This window comes from Brachypodium distachyon, chromosome 4, assembly GCF_000005505.3.
Source record: "Brachypodium distachyon strain Bd21 chromosome 4, Brachypodium_distachyon_v3.0, whole genome shotgun sequence".
NCBI lineage: Eukaryota > Viridiplantae > Streptophyta > Magnoliopsida > Poales > Poaceae > Brachypodium > Brachypodium distachyon.
The window spans coordinates 30,010,994-30,032,138 of NC_016134.3; the positions used below are offsets into that span (position 1 = coordinate 30,010,994).

General features: G+C 47.0%; 2 protein-coding genes and 1 long non-coding RNA gene across 3 annotated transcripts; 1 reads left to right on the forward strand and 2 right to left on the reverse strand.

Annotated features, from left to right (window-relative positions):
- Positions 1 to 6,349: 6,349 nt before the first annotated feature.
- Positions 6,350 to 11,243, reverse strand: LOC100841983 (transcription factor VIP1). Its single transcript, XM_003577756.4, has 4 exons — positions 10,552 to 11,243; positions 10,211 to 10,343; positions 7,031 to 7,115; positions 6,350 to 6,879 (listed from the first exon to the last, which is right to left on the reverse strand). Exons 1-4 carry the CDS (start codon positions 11,079 to 11,081, stop codon positions 6,605 to 6,607), a joined length of 1,023 nt encoding a protein of 340 aa, XP_003577804.1. The 5' UTR covers positions 11,082 to 11,243; the 3' UTR covers positions 6,350 to 6,604.
- Positions 11,244 to 12,713: 1,470 nt separating this feature from the next.
- On the reverse strand, positions 12,714 to 14,245 carry LOC104584638 (proline-rich protein HaeIII subfamily 1). Its single transcript, XM_010239617.3, has one exon. The coding sequence runs from the start codon at positions 13,878 to 13,880 to the stop codon at positions 13,002 to 13,004; it is 879 nt and encodes a 292-aa protein (XP_010237919.1). The 5' UTR covers positions 13,881 to 14,245; the 3' UTR covers positions 12,714 to 13,001.
- Positions 14,246 to 16,485: 2,240 nt separating this feature from the next.
- LOC112272336 lies at positions 16,486 to 20,034 on the forward strand. Its single transcript, XR_002965994.1, has 3 exons — positions 16,486 to 16,622; positions 17,559 to 17,644; positions 19,934 to 20,034. It is a non-coding gene; the product is annotated as an uncharacterized LOC112272336 (long non-coding RNA).
- The last annotated feature ends 1,111 nt before the right edge of the window (positions 20,035 to 21,145 follow it).

Sequence of the window (21,145 nt, forward strand, 5' to 3'; positions counted from 1 at the left end):
ATGGACGGTGAGTATCATACGATCTTCATACGCTGTGCGATGGTCGGCCATCGGTTTTCTGCTCCCGCTATAGCCTATCGCGGTGAATCCTTGTCCCTACAGAAAAGTCTATTTGGGAAGGATTTGTTTTGCAGATCGAGGTGTCTATTATGTTGCTTCCTGGTCTCTTCAATTTCATCTCAAGTTGTCAACGATGTGTTTCATTGTATCCGATTGCCTACGGTAGATCACACTTCAGGCCTCATTCGGTTTGCATGAATTTTAGAGGATTTTTACAAGATTTCAAACCTTATGATTTTGTCCTACGTGTAGCATTTGTTTCATAGAAATTTGAGGTGCCAGACTCTGAATGATTGGTCCCAAATTGCTCTAATTTCTAAGTATTCCACACATTATGCGAGATCTCGTTTAAAATTTTTGGTAAGGATTGAATTGGACATCACGTCTCAATCCTTTACCTTTTCTATTCACATGATTTCGACATCATCCAAACCGAATAGGCCGTAAACATGCAGGTACATTTTCTTAAAAAAAAAAGGGTTCCGTAGCCCGTGTTGTTTTATATTTTACGATTTACTGTTTCACCGATCCGTCGTTCAAGCTTCAAAGAAAAACGAAAGAAATGCACAGAACGGGCAGTTTGCTGCTGCTCTGCGGTCATAATCATACCGAGCGAGTGCGACAGCCGGCGAGCAAATAAAAAATGCCTATTTGCTGCTATCAAATCAGAGAGCTCTGAACCGCTGGATCGTCCGTCCGGTTGATCCCACACGTGTACTAGCCCCCGAGCCAGCAAGCGTTGCAGTTGCACGAACCGAAAGATGCAGGGGACACGTGAGCTAGCTTTCTCCCTCAGTGTGGGCCCTGTTACCAACGAGAGATGGGTGCCGGGCAGCGGGGTCCGCACGAGGAAGAAGAGTGGGCGGCTGCTTGCGGTTGCCGGAACAGCTGAAAGCGAGCTTCGTCTGTCTCTTCCTCTGGCTCCACCTCCTCCCCTCCCCTTCCTCTATCTGCCCAACCCCACAACTAAACCTCGCCGCTGCCGGCCGGCCGGCTCAAGATTGATTGGCCGGCGAGCTGTTAACCGACGTATATTGGCCCCAATCGACCGATCGATACCAGCTGCTAGTCTGCGTCCTGTGTTATGCTCTGTTGTTGATATCTCCGCCTTGCCCGCCCGACCTGCTTTGCTTGCTCTGTTCTTGAAGCGGCACGAGCAGCACGGCCGCCGTCATCGCCGCGGTGGATTGTGGCGGGGATTGGGGGAGGGAGAGAGGCGAGGCGGGCAATGGGGCTGGCGAGAGGTGACTGGCCGCCGGTGGGGGGAGGCGGTACAGGAAAGTGATGGAAATTTTGGGAAGACGACTCAGAAGCCTGATCCTGTTTAGGAGCAAGATGAATCCCCTGCTTCGATAAAAAAAAATCAATCTCTCAGGATTTGTTTGGCTTTTCTACCCGTTTTGCCCTTTTAACAGCAAATACTGCTCTTTTGGTCTCCTAGCATGGATAGATTTCAGCCTTTAGATCTGTTCAATGAAGGACTTATATCCATCCGTCCTTACCGTAAAAAGCCCCTAAGAATAAATGCAATAGAACATAGGATATGGCACTCAAAAGTTTTTTAAAAAGAAGGTAAAACCAGCAAACAAGCCCATGAGCAATCATAAACACAATTGTCAGTGGATTATAAATTTAAATTCACCCTACCCGGAAAATAGCATAATAAGAAGTAAAACTTCCCTAGAAAACTCTATCATGAATCTTGATTATCTCTTCACTTCCTTATTTCTTTTCCCTCATAAATATAACATTCAGTACTCGCCAAGCTTTATTGAGAGAAAAAAAAAATCTTATGTTACAATCCCCGCCCACCACTAGAAAGCTTCAACCTAACACCACCATTTGGTTCCAACATCTTCAATCAAATCAGCTTTGAAATAGAGTATCACTTCCTCTGTTTTTGACATGACAGACCAATCAAGTACAGAGGCGCCTGCATTGTCAATGAACTTCTGTCTTTGTATAACTAGGAATTTGCAGGCTCTGAGATAAGAAGATGAATTTATCTATTTAGGGGCAATACAAGAGATCCGGTACACGCTCATGTACTTTTACACGGTATAAACAGGTAGAGAGCTAAATGATGCAAGATATGTTTATGAATTGTCATTAAGCAAAAAATAAATCTTTGAAAGCTAACCTAATCCAATTAGGTTTTTTCGTTGATAATGTAGCTTCAGCATAGCTAGGGAGTTTTAGAACATAAGTTAAGGTAAAATTTGATCCACTACAAATACATTGAGGGTGGGTGGATGCATCCGAAAAACAATTCACTGCAATGAGCAAAAGTACGACGAGCAAACAAAATGGTGGTCCCGATGAACTGAAATTTACAATTTCAAATGACAAATGCGATCCAGACACTTGTAGCCCTTGTGCATGCTGCTGTAACCTAGGAAAACACATTGCCGAAACTCCAATTTTCGGTTGTTATAAGGACGAAGATAGGGCCAACAAGCACAGACAAAAATGTGAAGAAAGGAATAATCGGGTGTGATGTTAAGTAAATGGGAGATTGGGCTATTGTTGCTCAAGACTTTAGTGGGCATGCGATTTATCAAATAACAGGCGGTGAGAAAGGCCTCATCCCAAAAACGGAGAGGGAGAGAAGCATGGGCAAGAAGGGCGAGCCCTGTCTCGACAATGTGACGGTGCTTACGCTCGGCGATGCCATTTTGTTCAGATGTGCGTGGCAGGAGACGCGGTGGGCAATGCCAAGTTCCTCAAAGTGGCGATGAAGACGGTGGTACTCGCCGCCCCAGTCAGATTGGAACGCCCGGATTTTGGAGTCGAGAGTGTGTTCTGCAAGAGCTTGAAAGTGATGAAAAGCAGTTTCAACATCAGATTTACGTTTAAGTAGATAGATCCAGGTGAAACGACTAAAATCATCCACAAAACTGACATAGTATTTAAAACCACCAACAGATGTAATAGCAGGCCCTCACACATCGGAGTGCACAAGTTCGAGTGGAAAAGTAGACACATGAGTAGAATCTGGGAAAGGTAATTTATGACTCTTTGCCTGTTGACAAGCATCACACACGGATGAATCTAAAGCACACGAAATTTTATTTGACCTAAGAATGGACTCGGCTACGGACGACGAAGGATGTCCAAGCCGCTGGTGCCATTGACGAGCGGTGACACTGGAGAGGCCTTGCCGATCAAAGGAGGAGGAGGAGCTACGATGCAACGGGATTGGGTAGAGGCCGCCCTTGCTCCTACCGAGAAGAAGCACCTTATTCGTGACCTTGTCCTTGACACAGAAAAATTTAGAGTGGAATTCAGCAAAGACATCATTATCTGTGACAAGTTTGTAAATAGAAAGAAGATTCTTGTGGATATGAGGTACGCGTAGGACATTACGAAGGTGCAAGGAAGAGGATGAGCCGGGCAAAGCATAATGACCTATATGCGAAATTTTCAAACCTGGTCCATTAGCGACCTGAACTTGATCTTTGCCGGTGTAGCACTCGTGCGTGGTCAGTCAATCGAGATCGCTGGTGAGATGATCGGTCGCTCCGGTGTCCGCATACCAATTGGTGTCGACGTGGTAGCCGGTTGGTGAAGATGAGTTGTTGCCGGCGCGAGAGCTCTCCACGGAATAGGCGTGGTTGAAGAGGTTGTGGCAGCGCGGTGCATCATGCCCGTACTTGTGGCAGATCTGCCATGTGGACTTTGGACGTCCATTGCCATTGCCTCCACCGTAGTTTTGCAGAGCCCGGTTCTGTTGCGGGTTGCCGGGGTTCGCCGAGCCGCGGTCACCGCGGTCACCACGGTTGGAGGAGCGGGAGCGATTGTAGCTGTTGTTGCCGCCGCCACCTTGCCTGGTCACGCTGTTGCCGGAGGACTGGAAATCTGAGGTCAGATTGATCTGCTCAAGACAAGTTTCATGACTCAAAAGAAAAGAGTAAAAGTCATTGAGCGACACGGGTTCGACACGCGTGGTCATAGACGTGACCAGGGATTCATACTCGGGCCCGAGGCCAGCGAGCATGTATCCGACGATCGCCTCGTCGTCCAGCACCTTGCCGATGGATGCCATAGCATCAGCATGTGCCTTCATCTTGTGGAAGAATTCGGTCGCCGACATGCCCTTCTTCTTCAGATTAGATAGTTGGTATCGTATCTGGGCGAAACGGGCCCTGTTCTGTGAGGAGAACATGGCGAGAAGAGAAGACCAAACACCTGCCGATGTCTTGATCTGCACGACCTGCGCGAGGATCCCCTCCGTCATGGAGGAGAGCAAGATGCTGAGGACGGTCTTGTCCTGCTGGAACCAGCGTAGGTACGCTGGATTGACGACGCGTTGTGCGTTGTCGTCGGTCCCCTCAGTGACCATGTCAGCAGGGGCGCGGATGGAGCCGTCGAGGTAGCCGAACAGGCTCTGGCCGCTGAGGGCAGGTTCGACCTGCGCACGCCACAGGAGGAAATTGTCGCGGTTCAGCTTGACGCTGATGAGGCTGCCGAGAGATGCCACGGATACGGTGGCACCGATGGTGGAAGATGTTGATCCGACGAGCTCGGATCCGGAGGACGCAGAGGACGTCATGGTGTAGATGGATCGTGGCTCTGATACCAAGCTAGAAATATGGTTTGGCGTGGGGAACACCGCCCAGCCGGTGCTTGTATTTATACTCAACAAGTTAGGGATTTACAAGAGGTTAGGATTACAACAAACACAACAAACTCCTGTTGCCGGATATGCTAAGTGTATCTAGGATAAGCAACAGTGCCTAGAATCTAGGGGAGATAATATTCGGTAGTTTACATATATAACACACAATAATGTTTGTCAGATCGAGATCGATCCAGAGCTAGCTAGAATGATCAGATAATAACTAGAAGATGGAAATTAGCAGTTTGGTAACCAAAATATATATATGTTCGTTACTGCTTATTGTTGTGGATGGTCAGATAATTGTTGTAAAAAAAGAAAAGAAGATTACGTCAACTGCGGCGAGAGTCGGACGCTGATGGAAACCTGGTCCGGCTCAGTCGACCGGTCAGGGTGCAGAATAAGTTATTTTATACCTAGGGATATAATAGAGTTTCTATATATATATAAACGGACCGGCCTGAGGGCCCGAGGCTGAAGCCCAGGCGCGGCACGGACAGGGGCCTCGAGCGGTGTCCGGCCCGCCCGATTATGTATGTGCCGGGCAGGGCACAAACGGGCCAAGCCCGCCGGGCTACCGGGTTTTTTAAAAAAGCCCGGCCCGATGGCCACCTATACGCATGATATATAATCATTGTCCAATTAGATGCACTCTTGCTAATAAATCCGTTTTCTTAGGGACTACCGTTTCATCGTGGAAAACTCATTGAGAAAATCAACTTGCAATGTTTTAATTCTCTAACACCAGTTTAATGATGTGAGAGGTCAAGTGTCGTGCAGAGCCAACAATATAACCGATGCACGAGCCACATGAGATGGCACATGTGGCAAGGGCTTACAGATAAGCCAAAAGTTATATTTAGTTTTACTTTGTCTTGTTTCGAAGTTAAGCCCAGCTTGTTTGGGCTTAAGCTTTTGTATGCCTTTTCAGAAGCCATTCTGAGGTTTGTACATACTTCCTCCGTCTCATATTAAGTGACTTTTTATTACATATATCTAGACTTTATTAGACATAGATACATTCATATTTGAGCAATTTTGATTCACTTAATATGTACTAATATGTACGGAGGGAGTAGAAGTCTCATATTAAGTGACTTTCTATTACATATATCTAGACTTTATTAAACATAGATACATTCATATTTGAGCAATTTTGATTCACTTAATATGTACTAATATGTACGGAGGGAGTGGAAGCAAAAGCAATCAGAAGGCTGCTTTTGGGCTTCTGTGGGTTGGTTCTCAGGACTGCTTTCAAGATGGCTTACAGTGATGTCTGTGGCGCCGTGCCACGCAGCATGCATGGCGAGATGCCGACTACGGCAGGGTAGCGCGTGCTGCGTGCAAGTGTTGATGATCAAAAGGTTGCATGGGAGTTGGCCGAGGGAATTACTAGTTATTTAAGGCATCGTAATCATGTTTAATTAATCAAGAGAATAGATGAAAAGAAAAGGTTTGTTGCGTGAGGAAGGAGCTGTAAGTTGCTGCTTCGACAAACAGACAGGGAAAAGGATCATCCAATATTCAGCAGTAGATGCACATCATGCATCACATCAACATGCTGCTTCCTTCTTTTTTTTAAAAAACATGTTGCTTCCTGCGTCAATTGACTGAGAGCTCAACAACTTTGCATATGCATTCACCAACAGGCAAACATGTTACCTCCCAGAAGAAAGAACTCCAACAGGCAATTCCATTCACCGTAACATCTTCACAGGGTAAAAGCTACAGGCAACATGTTAAGCATGCTTTCATTCAGAGTTCAGGCATGCACGACCAAAGAGGTCGCCAACTGGATACACGGATGATTCTTTTTCTGTTTGGATTAATGGTACAAATAACAACTAGCTACCCTAGGAATGATTCATGTGCAAACGGTATACATCAGTTATCTTTACAGCTAGGTTGCCCAGGCTTTCCTCCTCACATGAAATCCATGGAGTCACTTAGGGACTGCCCGCTCAGCGACTGGCCTCCATTCGAAGAACTCTGCTGATGGTTCTGGTGGTTCTGATGCTGACCTTGGTGGCCGCCCAAGTAGTGCATCTGCATCTGCTGCTGCTGCGAGAAATAGTTTGGCATCTGCTGCTGCTGCATCTGTTGTTGTCCTCCGTTGAAGGGGTTCCCGTGCATGTTTGGAGCTTGACCTGCCGCTATCTTGAGCCGCTGGACTTCTTCTCTCAGGGCATCATTCAGAGCTGCAAGAAACGGACATACATATATATGGTCATAAGATGACTGGTTGGTCATTGGTCGACCTCACATGCCTCAAATGTTTTCAAACAGGAGAACTTGGCCACGCCCATATTATAACGACTAACGAGCTTTCAAAATGTGGGTAGGACATACCATCTCGAAGTTTAGCTTGTTCTTCCATGGACTGCAATCGGAGTTTGAGCTCCCTGTTCTCAACAGTTAAACTAGAAGTGTCCCTCTGGATTACAAAAAGGAAACCCAAACCAGAAACTATTAAGAATAGAGGCTTTTTACGGTACAATTTAATAGCAGTTGGTGGAAGTAGTATTGACATGGGTATTTTAGTCATTTCACATTAGGCTATTTTAATTATTTATTTGGAAGATCTAATTACACGTGCGGGAACTGCTCCTAATTAGTAATTAAATCGTCTTCTTCCCAAACTCTTTCTTCCACTTTCCTTCCTCCAGCACCCTCCATGTCTCCTCTTCCATGGCCCTTTGGATATTCTGCTCTAGCACTGGTTGTTGTCCTCCATGCCCCGTAGCTCTACTCTACTCTAGTCGACTTCATCCCTCTCCTTAATCCCCAACCCCACTGCGCTCTGCACCGCCCATCCCCAACCTGTTGAGATATGGGTCGAATATGTGTACGACTAGGGTTACAATTGGACTTGGATTAGCGGCGAGCTAGGTGTTGGAGTCGAACACGTGTAACCCGGGCCTAATATATAAAGGCACCGCGGGGTAGCCAAGGAGACTATGACAACATAATAGCAATAGGCTCGCAGGGGGAGCCGGCGGCTTGCGCCAGCGCCCAGGGTGGCCGGTATTGCGGTATTTTGGGGCGAGGAGCGTCCGTAGTCATGCCCCGGGGATGTAGGCTTCGGCCGAACCTCGTTAACAAATATCGTGCCTCGGTGTCATCCTTGATCGTGCATCCGCCGGATTTTGTAACACAACCTGCATCAGCACAAGGAGACCACGGGCTCGCCGCAGTCCAGTCACCACCGTGTAGTTCAGGTGTTCATGGTGCTCTTCCTCCTGAGCGAGGTGTTCCGCCACGAGCAGCACGGCCGCCATCATCGCCGGGGTGGATTGTGGCGGGGAATGGGGGAGGGAGAGAGGCGAGGCGGGCAGTGGGGCTGGCGAGAGGTGACTGGCCGCCGATGGGGGGAGGCGGTACAGGAAAGTGATGGAAATTTTGGGAAGACAACTCAGAAGCCTGATCCTGTTTAGGAGCAAGATGAATCCCCCTGCTTCGATAAAAAAAAAATCAATCTCTCAGGATTTGTTTGGCTTTTCTACCTGTTTTGCCCTTTTAACAGCGAATACTACTCTTTTGGTCTCCTAGCATGGATAGATTTCAGCCTTTAGATCTGCTCAATGGAGGGCTTATATCCATCCGTCCCTACCGTAAAAAGCCCCTAAGAATAAATGCAATAAAACATAGGATATGGCACTCAAAAGTTTTTTAAAAAGAAGGTAAAACCAGCAAACAATCCCATGAGCAATCATAAACACAATTGTCAGTGGATTATAAATTTAAATTCACCCTACCCAGAAAATAGCATAATAAGAAGTAAAAAAATCGCAAACTTCCCTAGAAAACTCTATCATGAATCTTGATTATCTCTTCACTTCCTTATTTCTTTTCCCTCATAAATATAACATTCAGTACTCGCCAAGCTTTATTGAGAGAAAAAAAAAATCTTATGTTACAATCCCCGCCCACCACTAGAAAGCTTCAACCTAACACCACCCATTTGGTTCCAACATCTTCAATCAAATCAGCTTTGAAATAGAGTATCACTTCCTCTGTTTTTGACATGACAGACCAATCAAGTACAGAGGCGCCTGCATTGTCACACCTACTTTTGGGTCCAATAAATCATCTAGCAGTCACACCAAGTAGAAGATCAGAGTTACCTAAAAAAACTATAAGATCAGAGCATGTTGTATGTATGACTGTTCTAAGTTTCCCCTTAATACAATGAACTTCTATCTTTGTATAACTAGGAATTTGCAGGCTCTGAGATAAGAAGATGAGTTTATCTATACAGGGGCAATACAAGAGATCCGGTACACGCTCATGTACTTTTACATGGTATAAACAGGTAGAGAGCTAAATGATGCAAGATATGTTTATAAATTGTCATTAAGCAAAAAATAAATCTTTGAAAGCTAACCTAATCCAATTAGGTTTTTTCGGTGATAATGTAGCTTCAGCATAGCTAGGGAGTTTTAGAACATAAGTTAAGGTAAAATTTGATCCACTACAAATACATTGAGGGTGGGTGGATGCATCCGAAAAACAATTCACTGCAATGAGCAAAAGTAAGACGAGCAAACAAAATGGTGGTCCCGATGAACTGAAATTTACAATTTCAAATGACAAACAGCAATATGTGAAAACTAACTTCTGCCAAACAGAGAATTAAGCCCGTTAAGTTCATATCATCCAGTATGCTTGAACAATCAAAAGCAACAGCAACTCGATGCTTGGAAGAGCTAATTGGCGTGAAACATAGAACGCAATTACGACGGAATGCCAGATAAGAATCATAAAACAGAAGGCAGTAAATCATCTCTCACCAAAAGGTACAGAAACCATGATGTTTTGTGACCTCTAAATATCAGAAAATGCAAGTGGACAGTACTATAGTGTAAGTTTACACAGTTCTCTTGATAGAATCAGCAAAGAGAATGTTTTTATTAATTGCCTTAGCCGTCTGTACAGTTCTTTTGTGTTTTGTTTTCTGTTTTCGACCTTGTTTCTGTTTGGATTTGGATCAGTTCAAGGACCTTTCGCCATCTTGGCGCTTCTTCTAATGAAAATGACTCACATTTAGGTTCAGTTTAGAAAAAACATCCAAGTCTAGAGAAAATGGTTACCGACTTCTAAGGAAACCTATGTCAACAGCTCTAGCAATGAGAACGGCTTGGAAAGCCAAGTTACGCAAGCAAAATGGATAAGTTAAGATAATGAACTCTGTTTTTAGAGGTATAGGATGCCTAACTATTACTATAACTAATCACAAGAAGTTATAAGTAAAGGCACTCATTTGTTTATCCTGGTTGCTTATGTGAGGACACAATCTCTGAGTTACTCAGGCTGTACTGCAAACTACCAGCACAGTTGCCACACTTGTCCAACACAATAAAGCAATGTACTAACTAACTGTTGTATAGACTAATCGGACAGAACATCAGCTTCACCTTTATTGCAGTCTTTGTAGGACGGGACAAGCTTGAGTCAAACGATAAGGTTTGGTTTCAAGCAACCATACTACCATTCACTTATCAAATACAAAAAGCAAGCAATTATACACACCTGAAGAAGCGTGAGCTGGGCTGAGAGCGTAGTCGCCTCTGTCTGCAGCGTCTGCACCTTCCTCTCCAGCTCGCCGGTGTACTTGATCTTCCTCTCCTTGGACCTCGCCGCCGACTGCCTGTTGGCCAGAATCCTGCACCGCCAGAGATCACCACCACCATGAAACAACCAAAATTGTACTAATTCGATTGATCCACAGCAAACCCTAGAAACTCGAAATCACGCAGCACAGCAGAGCAAGGAGACGGACAGATCGAAGAAACGCAAGGAAGCAGAGCCTATGGGGGAAGAGGGGCGTCACTTCGGATCTATGAAGTGAAGTTGGGGAAGAGGGGCGTCACCTCTTGGCGCGCCTGGGGTCGAGGAGCGCGAGCTCGGCGAGCCGCTCGGCGGGAATGGCCTTCTTGGCGTAGTCCGGCAGGGCACCTCCGGAGAGCGCGGACTCGCCCTCGGACGGCGAGCTGGCCCCGTCCATGGACCCGCTCCTCTTATGCCCAGCCAACCCCCCTCCTCCCCCTCCCCCCTGCAGCTGCAACCCGTCGAAGAAGGCGGCGTCGAGCGAGAGGCTCCGCACGTGCGCGCCGCCCCCACACACCCCAGGCGGCCGCGGCGCGTACGATGAGGAGGAAACAGTCCCTCCATGCGTCGGAGGAAGCCCCTGCGGCGGGGCGGCGGAGGAGGCCGCGGGGGCGGAGTCGTCGGAGAGGGAGGGGAAGTCGAGGTCGGAGAAGGAGAAGTCGTCGCTGTCCGGGTCCAGAAGCAGGTCAGCCGCGTCCGGGAACCGGATGAACGTCTCCGACTGTGCCCGCCGGTGGTGCCCCCGCTCTCCTCCTCCTCCAGCCGGCGCCGGCGGCGGGAACCGCGGGTCCATGCTGCCGCTCACAGGCGAGGGCTTGTGCTCTGGGTTCGATGCCTCGATGGGGAAGAAGGTAGGTGAGCGAGGGCGTCGGGTAGCTGCTGCGGTGAGCTTGAGCTTGAGCTCGTGAGGTTGGTTGGGGAAGAAGAGAAGAGGAGTAAAAGCAAGAGCTGAGTCAAGACTCAAGAGTCAAGAAGGAGGAAGCCCCGGTTCTACGCGCTGCGGCTATGGACCCGGCGCACACACTTTACACCACGAGCACGGATACGAGGTGTGAATGTGTGATCGGACGGTCGTGATGGTATACGGTGTATGCGGCCGGTCCATGGAGGAGGAAATGGCCGTGGAGAATCTGAGTGGACCTGGTCTATGGACCCACTTACTGGGCGCACGAATTTTACAGCCAGATGCTGCTGCGGCGCGTGGGCGTGGCTTACGGAAAGGGGCGGGACCGTAATTTTTGTGTTCATATGGCGCGTGGTTCCGAGAAGAAAAAAAAGAGCAGCAGCGGCGCTGTTGGCTGTCGCTGCGGGGTCGCTGTTTGGGCATCGTTGTCGATGCGGTCAGGAGATACTGACGTGTGGGGTCGGTGCTACGTGGGGCCTAGGGAACAGTGGTACGTGGCGGGTGGACAGTGCGTCTACGCTGTTGCTTGCTGGCTTGTTGGTCTCCGCGGGAGCGTGCGGGGGGCCCCGGGAGGCAGCGACAGTTCAACACCGAGTCAACAGCACGTTTTTGTGGGGCCGCCTTCTCAGTGACAGCGGGGCCCAGCGGCTGGTTGAGGTCCGTCTTGTCAATGACAGCGGGACCCACAAACTGGTTGAGGACTTGAGGCCCATCTCCTTGTGCCTGCAAAATTTTAGCTGCAATTTTTTGAGGATCTGTAAATTACTCGTTCTGTAGGAAAGTTGTCAATTTTGGTTAAGAAAAGATGACGCTGACAAAGACAGCGATTATGTTTGTTGAGTAATAGGAGTAATATAGGTTGTGATGAGGTTATTTGTTGCTACTTAATTAATAATTGTGGTGATGTCTCCACGACTTGTACTGTTTAATTATATATATCAGGCAGTCATATTCAAAGCCCGTTCCCTTTTTCTGATTTGAAAATCGATTGACGTTGGAAAGGAGAGGAGAAAAAGAAAGGTCTCCCAACCGCGGAGATTCTCACCATTGAAAATCCTACGGAGGTTCATTAATTAAACCATTCATAGTGATCATATCACTTCGGTCTAACTTCTGGTCCAGTAATACACCAACTTGCAGCATGTTTTGCTTCCCCTTTGCCGCTTTTTTTTTTTTTGAGAATTACCCTTTGCCGCTTTGACAGGGCAGAAAGAGGCTGCAGCCTGCAGAGCAGCAGCAAGTCACCGCCGAAGAGAGGCCAAAAGCCCATCCTTTCTCTGCTTGTCAAAGGCAGAGGCCCAAGGCCGACGGGAAGGCTGGAAATGGAAATCTGTGTATTGGACCGAGACAGCTGATGGGCTGGACCAAGTCGAGCTAGGCTCGGCCCGATGACGATGAAGCGTGGCTTTTGGATGGTTCGCTCCTGGGCTCTCGAGCGGTCCAGCCGCCGCCAGCTCGGGTTTGCATTGGGCTCGGCCCGTGCATCCGTCCACCCTCACTTGTACAGTAATATCTCGACCCTTAAAAAAACGTTTTTGTGCATATAAGTAGTTAAGTACAAACACGCAATAGAGTCCGAATACGTGCACGTACGTAGCCGTAGGTGTAGCTAAAATGCAATCACAGACTCACAGTACAGTAGCAATTTTGCTCTATTAGATAAGTGTACGATCTCTCATGTATGGGGCGCACACATTTTTGTATACTACCAAAACAACGAACTTGGAGATCGAAATGATCGGTGCAGGATTTATGCATACCACTACAACATCTAGAAATTAACCTCCTTCGTCGAGGGCAGCACATGCATCAGTTGTGCCCTGGGACTGGGACCGGCGGAGGCAGGATCGGGAGCTCAGGCGACGACGAGCGCCGCCGTTCGTCGTCCTCAGGCTTCGCCGTCGCGACGGCGTCGCCCGGGAAGGACGCCAGTGTAGGAGGCCACTGATCGCTGCCGCCAGGCGCTGGGTGCGCCCACGACGGCATCGGAGGCGGGTGGAACGGGAACGGCGGCAGCGGCGGCCAGTGGTCCGGCTGCGGCCATGCCGGGAACGGCGGCCAGTGGTTGTTGCCTGGCTCTGGCTCTGGCCATGCCGGGACCGGCGGCCACTGCTTGCCCGGCTCCGGCTGCGGCCATGTCGGGAACGGCGGCCACTTGTTGCCCGGTTCGGGCTGCGGCCAAGCCGGGATAGGCGGCGGGTTGAAGGGCGGGCACTTGTTTCCAGGTTCTGGCTGTGGCCATGCGGGGACCGGCGGCGGGTTGAACGGCGGCAGCGGGGGCCACTTGTTGTCCCCGTCTTCGGGACGCGGGCCCCACGCCGGGAACGGCGGCCACCGGTTGTCCGGGTCCGGGCTCTCCGGTGCCGGCGGCGAGAGGTCGCCGTGGTGGTGGCCATGGCCGCCGCCGCCACTGTGCTTCGGCGTGGGCGGCGCCTTCTTAGGGTGGTCCTTCTCCTTCTTCTTCTTTAGAACGACGTCCTCCTCCTCCTTCTCCTTCGGTGCTGGTGCCACCTCGGCAACGCGATGGCTGCTTCTCGGTGCGGCGCCGTCGCCATGGCCGGAGGAGGAGACGGCGTGCGAGTCCGAGAGTGGCCTCGCGGCGGCGACGCGGCACGGCGAGAGCGTGAGCAACAACCCGACGGCGAGGAAGAAGATTAAGGCCGACAGATATGCCATATTATTCTTCATATGCAATCTCCTATACGCGACTACTCGACGCCGCTCTAGCTAAGCTCTATAGCTTCTTGATGCCACCATGCATGTGTTGCATTGGCTATATTAATCTACAGCAACTTAATTATCTTCTGGTGCATGCCATCATGCATGATATAGAGTTGCATTTATATACAAGTACGCATTGGGACTGATTTGGCTTCGGTGAGATGAAGAAGAGGAAAAGTTAGTTTTACCGTGTGGTAATTGAATTTGGTACTAACACGTTATTGTGATCTTCTAGATATTGGCCTGTTTTACTTTGTTGAATTTAGACGCACGGCGTTAGTGATCGACCAATGGGTTGTTGGTGGGCGTGAAGGTGACATGCATTTGCAAAGATTTGAAGACTTGAGGCGCGTGAGTCAAAAAAAAATTCACTGATCTTATGCATATATGGCCGGTGTGGTCGTGTGGATATGTCAAAGAGATCATATTGTCTCTCTCTCTTTCCAAAATCTTGTGTTGTGGCCACAGTAATTCTTCACGAGTGCGCGCACTAGCATGTTGATTAATTTGAGATGAGTGGTTGGCATGCACTATAAAGTCTACCACAATATATATAATGGTGGAGTGGGGAGAAAGAAATTAAATGGTAAAATTGCGTGACGGTTGTGCCTGTGGTCTGCGGGCGGTCGTCTTGGTGGCCAGGGTTGTGAGGCGTTGGCGTCGTGCGGTATTGCGCGGCTCGCGTTGCAAGCATAGGGGTTGTTGGGGCGGCTGTGTCCGATCGGGTTGTGTTTGTGGTGCAACTTTTGGCCTATACATACTAGCTAGTGCACTACCAACCACACACTGCACCGTGAGTAACCAGGAGATGGTAGCTGTTGTGCCTGGCAAGGATATATACAGAAGGATGGGGTCTCGACATGACGTGACTTAATACTCTGTACATGATATGTGTGTCTATTAATTTAGCGAAAACACCAATAGTGTAACTCAACACAAATATCAAAGCAACATCTCGGCGGTACATCTTCCTGGCCGGGGTAGTAGACGATCGAACAAAATAAATCATGGGTGAATAACCGCCATGCATGGCTGCCGCGCTGGCTCATTCCTGGCCGCGGAGTACGCCGCGGAGAATACCAACAAGAGAAGGACAAATTGTAAATGTAAGGAATTGCATCAAGTGGTATCCTAATTAAGTATGGTGTCCAGAATTTCCACTTGTGCATACCCTCAAAACTTGTACTGTTCATGCCCATGGTTTTGGTTTAGTCTGTGGGCAAGGTGATAAGTCATTTAGGTGCAAAGTTTCAGGTTGTTGAGATTTATAGCTTTGAATTTGATCAAGTTTGTAAATCTGTCAGAAACTCATTTGGCCATGTGCTCAAATTTTGTACTTGGCAGCGCATCATGTTTTTGTACATTTGGATTCAGAGTGTTGAGATGGTTCAAATGGTTGTGGTCTCATACTTTTATGTATTTTAAGAAAGTTTGAAAGCATTTGAACCAATCTGGCTGAATTTTGAATCTGAAACTTCTCTAAACTTTTGAACCAAAGTGGAAAATATTTATCTATAAAGTTGTCATGAATGGTCCAAATATTCTAAGGGAATTTTTCAAAGCAAAAACTTTGCATACAATCATGAAACATTTTTCTCTGATTATATAAAAGCAGCAAACTATTTAGATAAATTATTTAAATATTGTTTTGATCCGAAATGCAGAGTACTATAAATATGCTCGACCGTGCTTTCACTCAGAATTTGTTTAATTGGTTTTACATTCTATTTGTATTGAATATTGATTAAGGGATTAGGAAGGTGTGGAAATTGGGGTGTTGATTATTAGGGATTTAGAGTTTTTTCAAATGTGTAGTTTGGTATTGTTTATCAAGACACGGTAAAACAGAGATAAAGAAATGTTTTCATTTTAAAAGATTTTCAAACTCCAAACAAAAGCCTCTAATTCAAAAACTTCAAATAAAATCCAGCAATGGCTTAAATCTGAATGATTCCAATTGAAATCTAATACTTCCAAATTTTGACTAAATTAAGGAGGTCGCAACTTTGACTAAATTTGAATGCATCTATACACTAAGTCATGTGTAGATACATCCAAATTTTGACAAACTTGAGACATATTTATTTGGACGGAGTGAGTAAGATTTTGGAAAGAAGGCAAATTTTCACTTTGTTAATATAGATTTTTTTGAAAATTAGAAAATTAGGGTGTGACAGGTAGTAGACAATGGAACAAAAATCAAGGACGAATGACTGCCATGGCCGCCGTGGTCATTCTCAGCCGTTGTTCCATTTTGGGCCGCCCTGCGCCCCGGGAAGCACGCCTCCCCCAGGATGCTCTACGCGTATTTGCGCCGATGTGTGCGTCACGCGTGCTCAGGCCTTCGGCCCACGCCCTCATCACCTGATCCCGCCTAAAATGCGTCTGCCAGGCGCTAATACGCCGTCCTAGGTCCTACATGGCCCCGCGCCTGCTCCTGCATGCATTGACCATGTGACCGGCAACCGCGCGAGAAAAAAAAAGATTACTAACTTAACAGGGCTGCAAGTGAAACCATTTGACAACTAATCTAGCTACGGAGTAGTACAATTTTTTTTCTTGACAGCAACTAATCTGGTCACGTAGGAGTAGACAGCTAGACTACAGGGCGGCGGAACGTACTCTCTGTCTAGGTCTTCTCATTTCTTCTCCCCACCCACCTCGCTTCCTCCGCCGCACACAGGAGAGGATTCGTGCCCCATCGAAATGGTAAGCTCCAATCTCTCTCTCTCTCTCTCTCTAATTGGAGTGGAACGCTCAGATCTAGCTGGATCGGTGCTCGCCTGCTCGGCTGCTACTGAAGAGCGAAGATACGATTATTCACTTGTTCTTCCGCTCTGCTAGTTAGGTTAGGTGTAGGTGGTGCAGGCTTAGCTTAAACCTATTCCCACCGATCACCCCGTTCTTCCACTCCGCTGCTAGCTCCCGCCGAATGTTTTGGCCTCGGATGCTCCTGCTCATCTGCTGGAAGGAAGATTTGGGCGTTTCGCCAGGGATTTAATCAACCGTCTCAGTTAATTAAACGGTTTCGATCTATCGGCCGGTCTCTCCCAAGACCTCGCAAATTAAAGAATCAAGCTTGCCAATGGAGGGGAATTCTTTTCGTCAGTAACCTAATTATATGATTACTTATATATGCTGCTGTCATGAGTCATGACGACAGGGCAGGGCTGTGTCAATCTTCACATTTAGCTTAAGCTCTACTTGTTGTATTCTCCTTCAAGTAATTAGTACAGGCGGCCGGGGATCGTCGCCCCGCGGTGATTACCTAAAAAATCAAGGAGGAAGCACCGAAGCACATAGATAGATAGCTTGTTCATGCTGGCAATGGTATGCAGCTCACTGCCTGATGGCAGTGGGGAATGGAACCGCTGATATGACCTTGCCCAGGATGGGTACTGCAATGCAAGCTGACAAACAGATCGAGCTCCACGATGGGCGAGAGATCAAGAGCTTTCTGATGGCGCGAGTGCGCGAGTTTAGGAGGATAGAAGACCAGTACACACTTGGGCTGTGTTTTGTTTTAGCCAAAGCCTACCAGCCCTACCTCAACAAACATTGAGCTAGTCAATATTTTAGCTAAAGGTTTTTTGCTTGAAATATTGGCTAGCTAGTTGATCCGATTCTTTTTATATCTACGCGCAGGATTTGGTGTGCGACGTGTGTGGAGACTCAGGCTTCACAAGCACTCTGCTGCTCTGCCGCAACTGCAAGAACACCGCCAGGCACCGGTAAGTCCCATGTTTATTCTGTTGGGTTCATTATGTCCCATGTTTGTCTATTTGTATTTTTATATAAAGCAAAATACTTGTTTTTAATTAGTTCAGCAACAAGACATATATGGATTTTCGGTCCATCGCCTGTGATGGACGTGGTTCTCCTAAATTGTAATGCTTTTACTTCTTAATACATCCCTTTTCACCTGAAAAAAAAACAAATGTATGGATTTTTGTTGGGCTTCTGCCCGGAATAATGTAGCTCTTTCGTGGCAGTAGTGAGAGGATCTTGGCCTCTCACCTGTTTTGTAAATACCGTTCTTTCTTTATTAATGAAATGGCAAACCATGCATTTACCCTTTTTTAAAAAGACACATATGGATCGATTTAGCTAGAGTAGCATTTTGTAAAAGTTTATAATGCTCAAATCCTTTGCCGGTCTAGGGAACCATTGGATCTCCATCCAAATGTTAACTTTTCTTTGTATTAGGTATGTTGCATGTTCTGTTTGAAGTGGATTGTGATAATATAGCTTCGTCTTCTACCAGATTTATCTATTTTATAGCATTTTGTTGGGCTAAGGACTTCTCTCCCTGATTTTGTGACTATTTTTACACAAAATTATAAAGTATGTTTAGGACGGCACCAATTCAACGACCCTCCATATTCCTCAATTTTTGTCTGGGTAATATTAGGTTTAGGTTGCATCTAGTGTTTTGTGTTGAGGTAGACTATGATAATCTAGCTTTTATAGTTGACAGATTCTACAGTACCCAATACTCCGCACGGATTAAATGGAGTATTAGGGAAGGTCATACTTGACTTTTCACATTAGTAGAAAAATAAATCAGAAGAATTAGAGTACGTTCCCGATCCGGTCGTCCAGCCGCCTGCTCCCAGCACGCGCCGGCGACCGCCCTGCTCCTAGCACGCGCCAGCGGCCGCCCTCCTCCCAGCACACGTCGCCTTCATCTGCTGCCTCGCTCTCGTCTCCGATTGAGCACCTGCAGCTATTCTCCGACAGAGGATTGGAAGTCAAATAGTTCCTTGTTTCTCTGTCTGTATCATACTCCTAGGTCTCCTCCCCTAGTCCCAAATTTTAGAATCGCAAGAAATTGCAAGAACCAAATCCAAACCTGACAAAAATCAAACCATCTCGACGTGCACTGAACTACCAAGCCACCACAACAACAGTTCATCGGATCCCCACATTAGAGTGCTTCAGTGCCAGCGGTGCTACCATACCTCCTTGTGCTCTGCAAGCACAAGCGAATCCAAGTTTAGCACCAAGTTTCAGCTCCCATTGCCACCTCTCAACCTTCCATGTAGCATGCATCGCACAGCTGCTGCAGGAGCCGGGGAGAGGAAAAAGAGAAGAATTAATGGAGCAGGAGCAGGCGCGGGAGGTGTACACGGAGTGCCTGCGCCCTGAGGAATGACGCGGCGAAGATGGGCACCTACGCCTCCGACGGCTGCTGCGAGTACACCCTGCCTGACGTCCACACCGCTGGACCGCACCACACGCCAATGTTTCCCCCCGCCACCTCTGTTCCCTGCACACCACGGGGCTACAACATGCACATGGCGATGTCTGCAGGCGCGGGGGTCATCAACGGGATTGCCTGAGGTCAGCGGAAGGGAATCGACGGGGAGAGAAGGGCGGGAGGCGCGCTGCGGCGGCGGAGGGCGCTCGGGAGTCGGTCTGACGCAGTGTTGACGGAGGCAATGGAGGTGGTGTGCGGCAGCGAAGTGAATCGACAGGGAGAGAACTGGGGAATGGGGATTGGGGAAGGAGAGCGACAGGAAAGGGGAACTTTTTTGTTTACGTTTTTACCCCTGTTCGAGAATACTCCGTCGTAATGCTCCACAGACCCAAATGATAGTATCAGGGAGTAGCAACTTATCTGAACCATTAGATCAAATGAAACGGACGGTCCTAATTAATTTCGGGTTACCGTAGAAAATCTCTTATAGTTAGGTTTTATGTATTCATACTGCTAGGTTATCCAAGTTTTTCCTGCTTTCTTGGCAATTTTTGGAATCAAAATATAAAATAAGTTCAGCACTACACAACACAACTAGATTTACACAATGTTTCACACTGATCCAACATTAATTATGGTCTCTAACATCTGTTCATAAAGGTATTTTTCAGCTACTAACATATGTTCTCATAAATGTATTTTCTGTTATATGCATGTATCATGCATAACGATGTCTAGGGTTAAGTGCTATCGCCTACTAATAATATTATATATCAAGATGAGATTTATCTTTTACTTAACACGTTTTGTGGTTTTGTAGATATTGCTTTGATAAGGTGATTTTTGATCCTGTGCGAGAGTGGTTGTGCAATGCCTGCCAGCCACGCATTCCGATACTCATGGAACTGCCTTTTGTCACGCCTGCTTCTGGACCCAGGAGAACACCGTGATGCCAGAGGCCCAGCCCGTGCTGGAGGAGAGGCCCAATCGGATCCGCAAGCCTAGTATCCGCTTGGACCCCAAGACTTGGGAGCTGTGATCGAGAGCGTGCGGCGGCAACTTAAAGGGAAGAGTTAGCAACATAGCATGATTCAGTTGTCAGTGATTTGTTTTTAAATTCTGGAACTTCTTGAACCTCCATGCTTCTTCCCCTATCTGTCGAGTGATTAGCTCGATCTCCCTTGTTTGCTGCCAATTCTAGACATTGAAACATTCCATTCTGATGTCGGGGCGTATAGCACTTTGCCCCCTTGTTTCCCTCCGTGTCTTCTCCTATTGGGTTTCTCCTGTTACTAGGTTTTTCGAGGGAAACAGGGTTCTTGTAATACACATATGATACTAATGCACTGGGCAGGTGTTACGATCTCTTTTTGGAGGGAAAATATGTTCTATTTGTCGTAAGTCAAACTTTTAAAGTTTGATCAAATTTATAGAAAGAATTATCAACACACATGCATCTAGTTTTATTAAATTTGTCATGATATATATCTTTGTACTATATATGCTAATTTGATACCGTAGAAATTGGTATATTTTTCTACAAAACTATGGTCAGACTTCTAAAAAATTGGCTAGCAACAAAACTAAAACTTCTTATAAAAAGGAATGAAGGGAGTACGTCCCATTCCCTCAGAGAATGCGTGCAAAGTCATTGGCATATCCCGCGTTATTCAAACCTCAAGAATGGCTTGTATGGAAACGACTAATTTCCTGCTTTAAAATAGGGGACTCTTTGTGTCCGTGTGGTCTCTAACCGCACAAATCTGATCAATAGAGACAATTTTCCAAATTGGATTCTAAAATCAAAGTCAGCATATGGTACATTCGCGTGATTCAGTTTGAGCAACAGAACGCATGGAATCACACCCAATATTGCACACGTTTTTTGTTGAAGTTCAAATTTCAGGACGTGCAATTCACTCAACTTTGAAACAACTAAATTAATGAAACCGCTATTAATTAGATGGTTCATCTAAATTCCTAATGTGGAATTATTCTCCTTCTCTCTTGCATATGATGCAAACGAATTTGA

Bases quoted from the DNA above. Each gene is read 5' to 3' on its own strand.
- LOC100841983 (XM_003577756.4), bottom strand. From the start codon at position 11,081: ATGGACCCGCGGTTCCCGCCGCCGGCGCCGGCTGGAGGAGGAGGAGAG. The intron at 10,344-10,551 runs GTGACGCCCCTC...CTGGCGGTGCAG, and splicing joins GACCCCAGGCGCGCCAAGAG to GATTCTGGCCAACAGGCAGT. The intron at 6,880-7,030 runs GTATGTCCTACC...CGTTTCTTGCAG, and splicing joins ACAAGCTAAACTTCGAGATG to CTCTGAATGATGCCCTGAGA.
- LOC104584638 (XM_010239617.3), bottom strand. From the start codon at position 13,880: ATGAAGAATAATATGGCATATCTGTCGGCCTTAATCTTCTTCCTCGCC.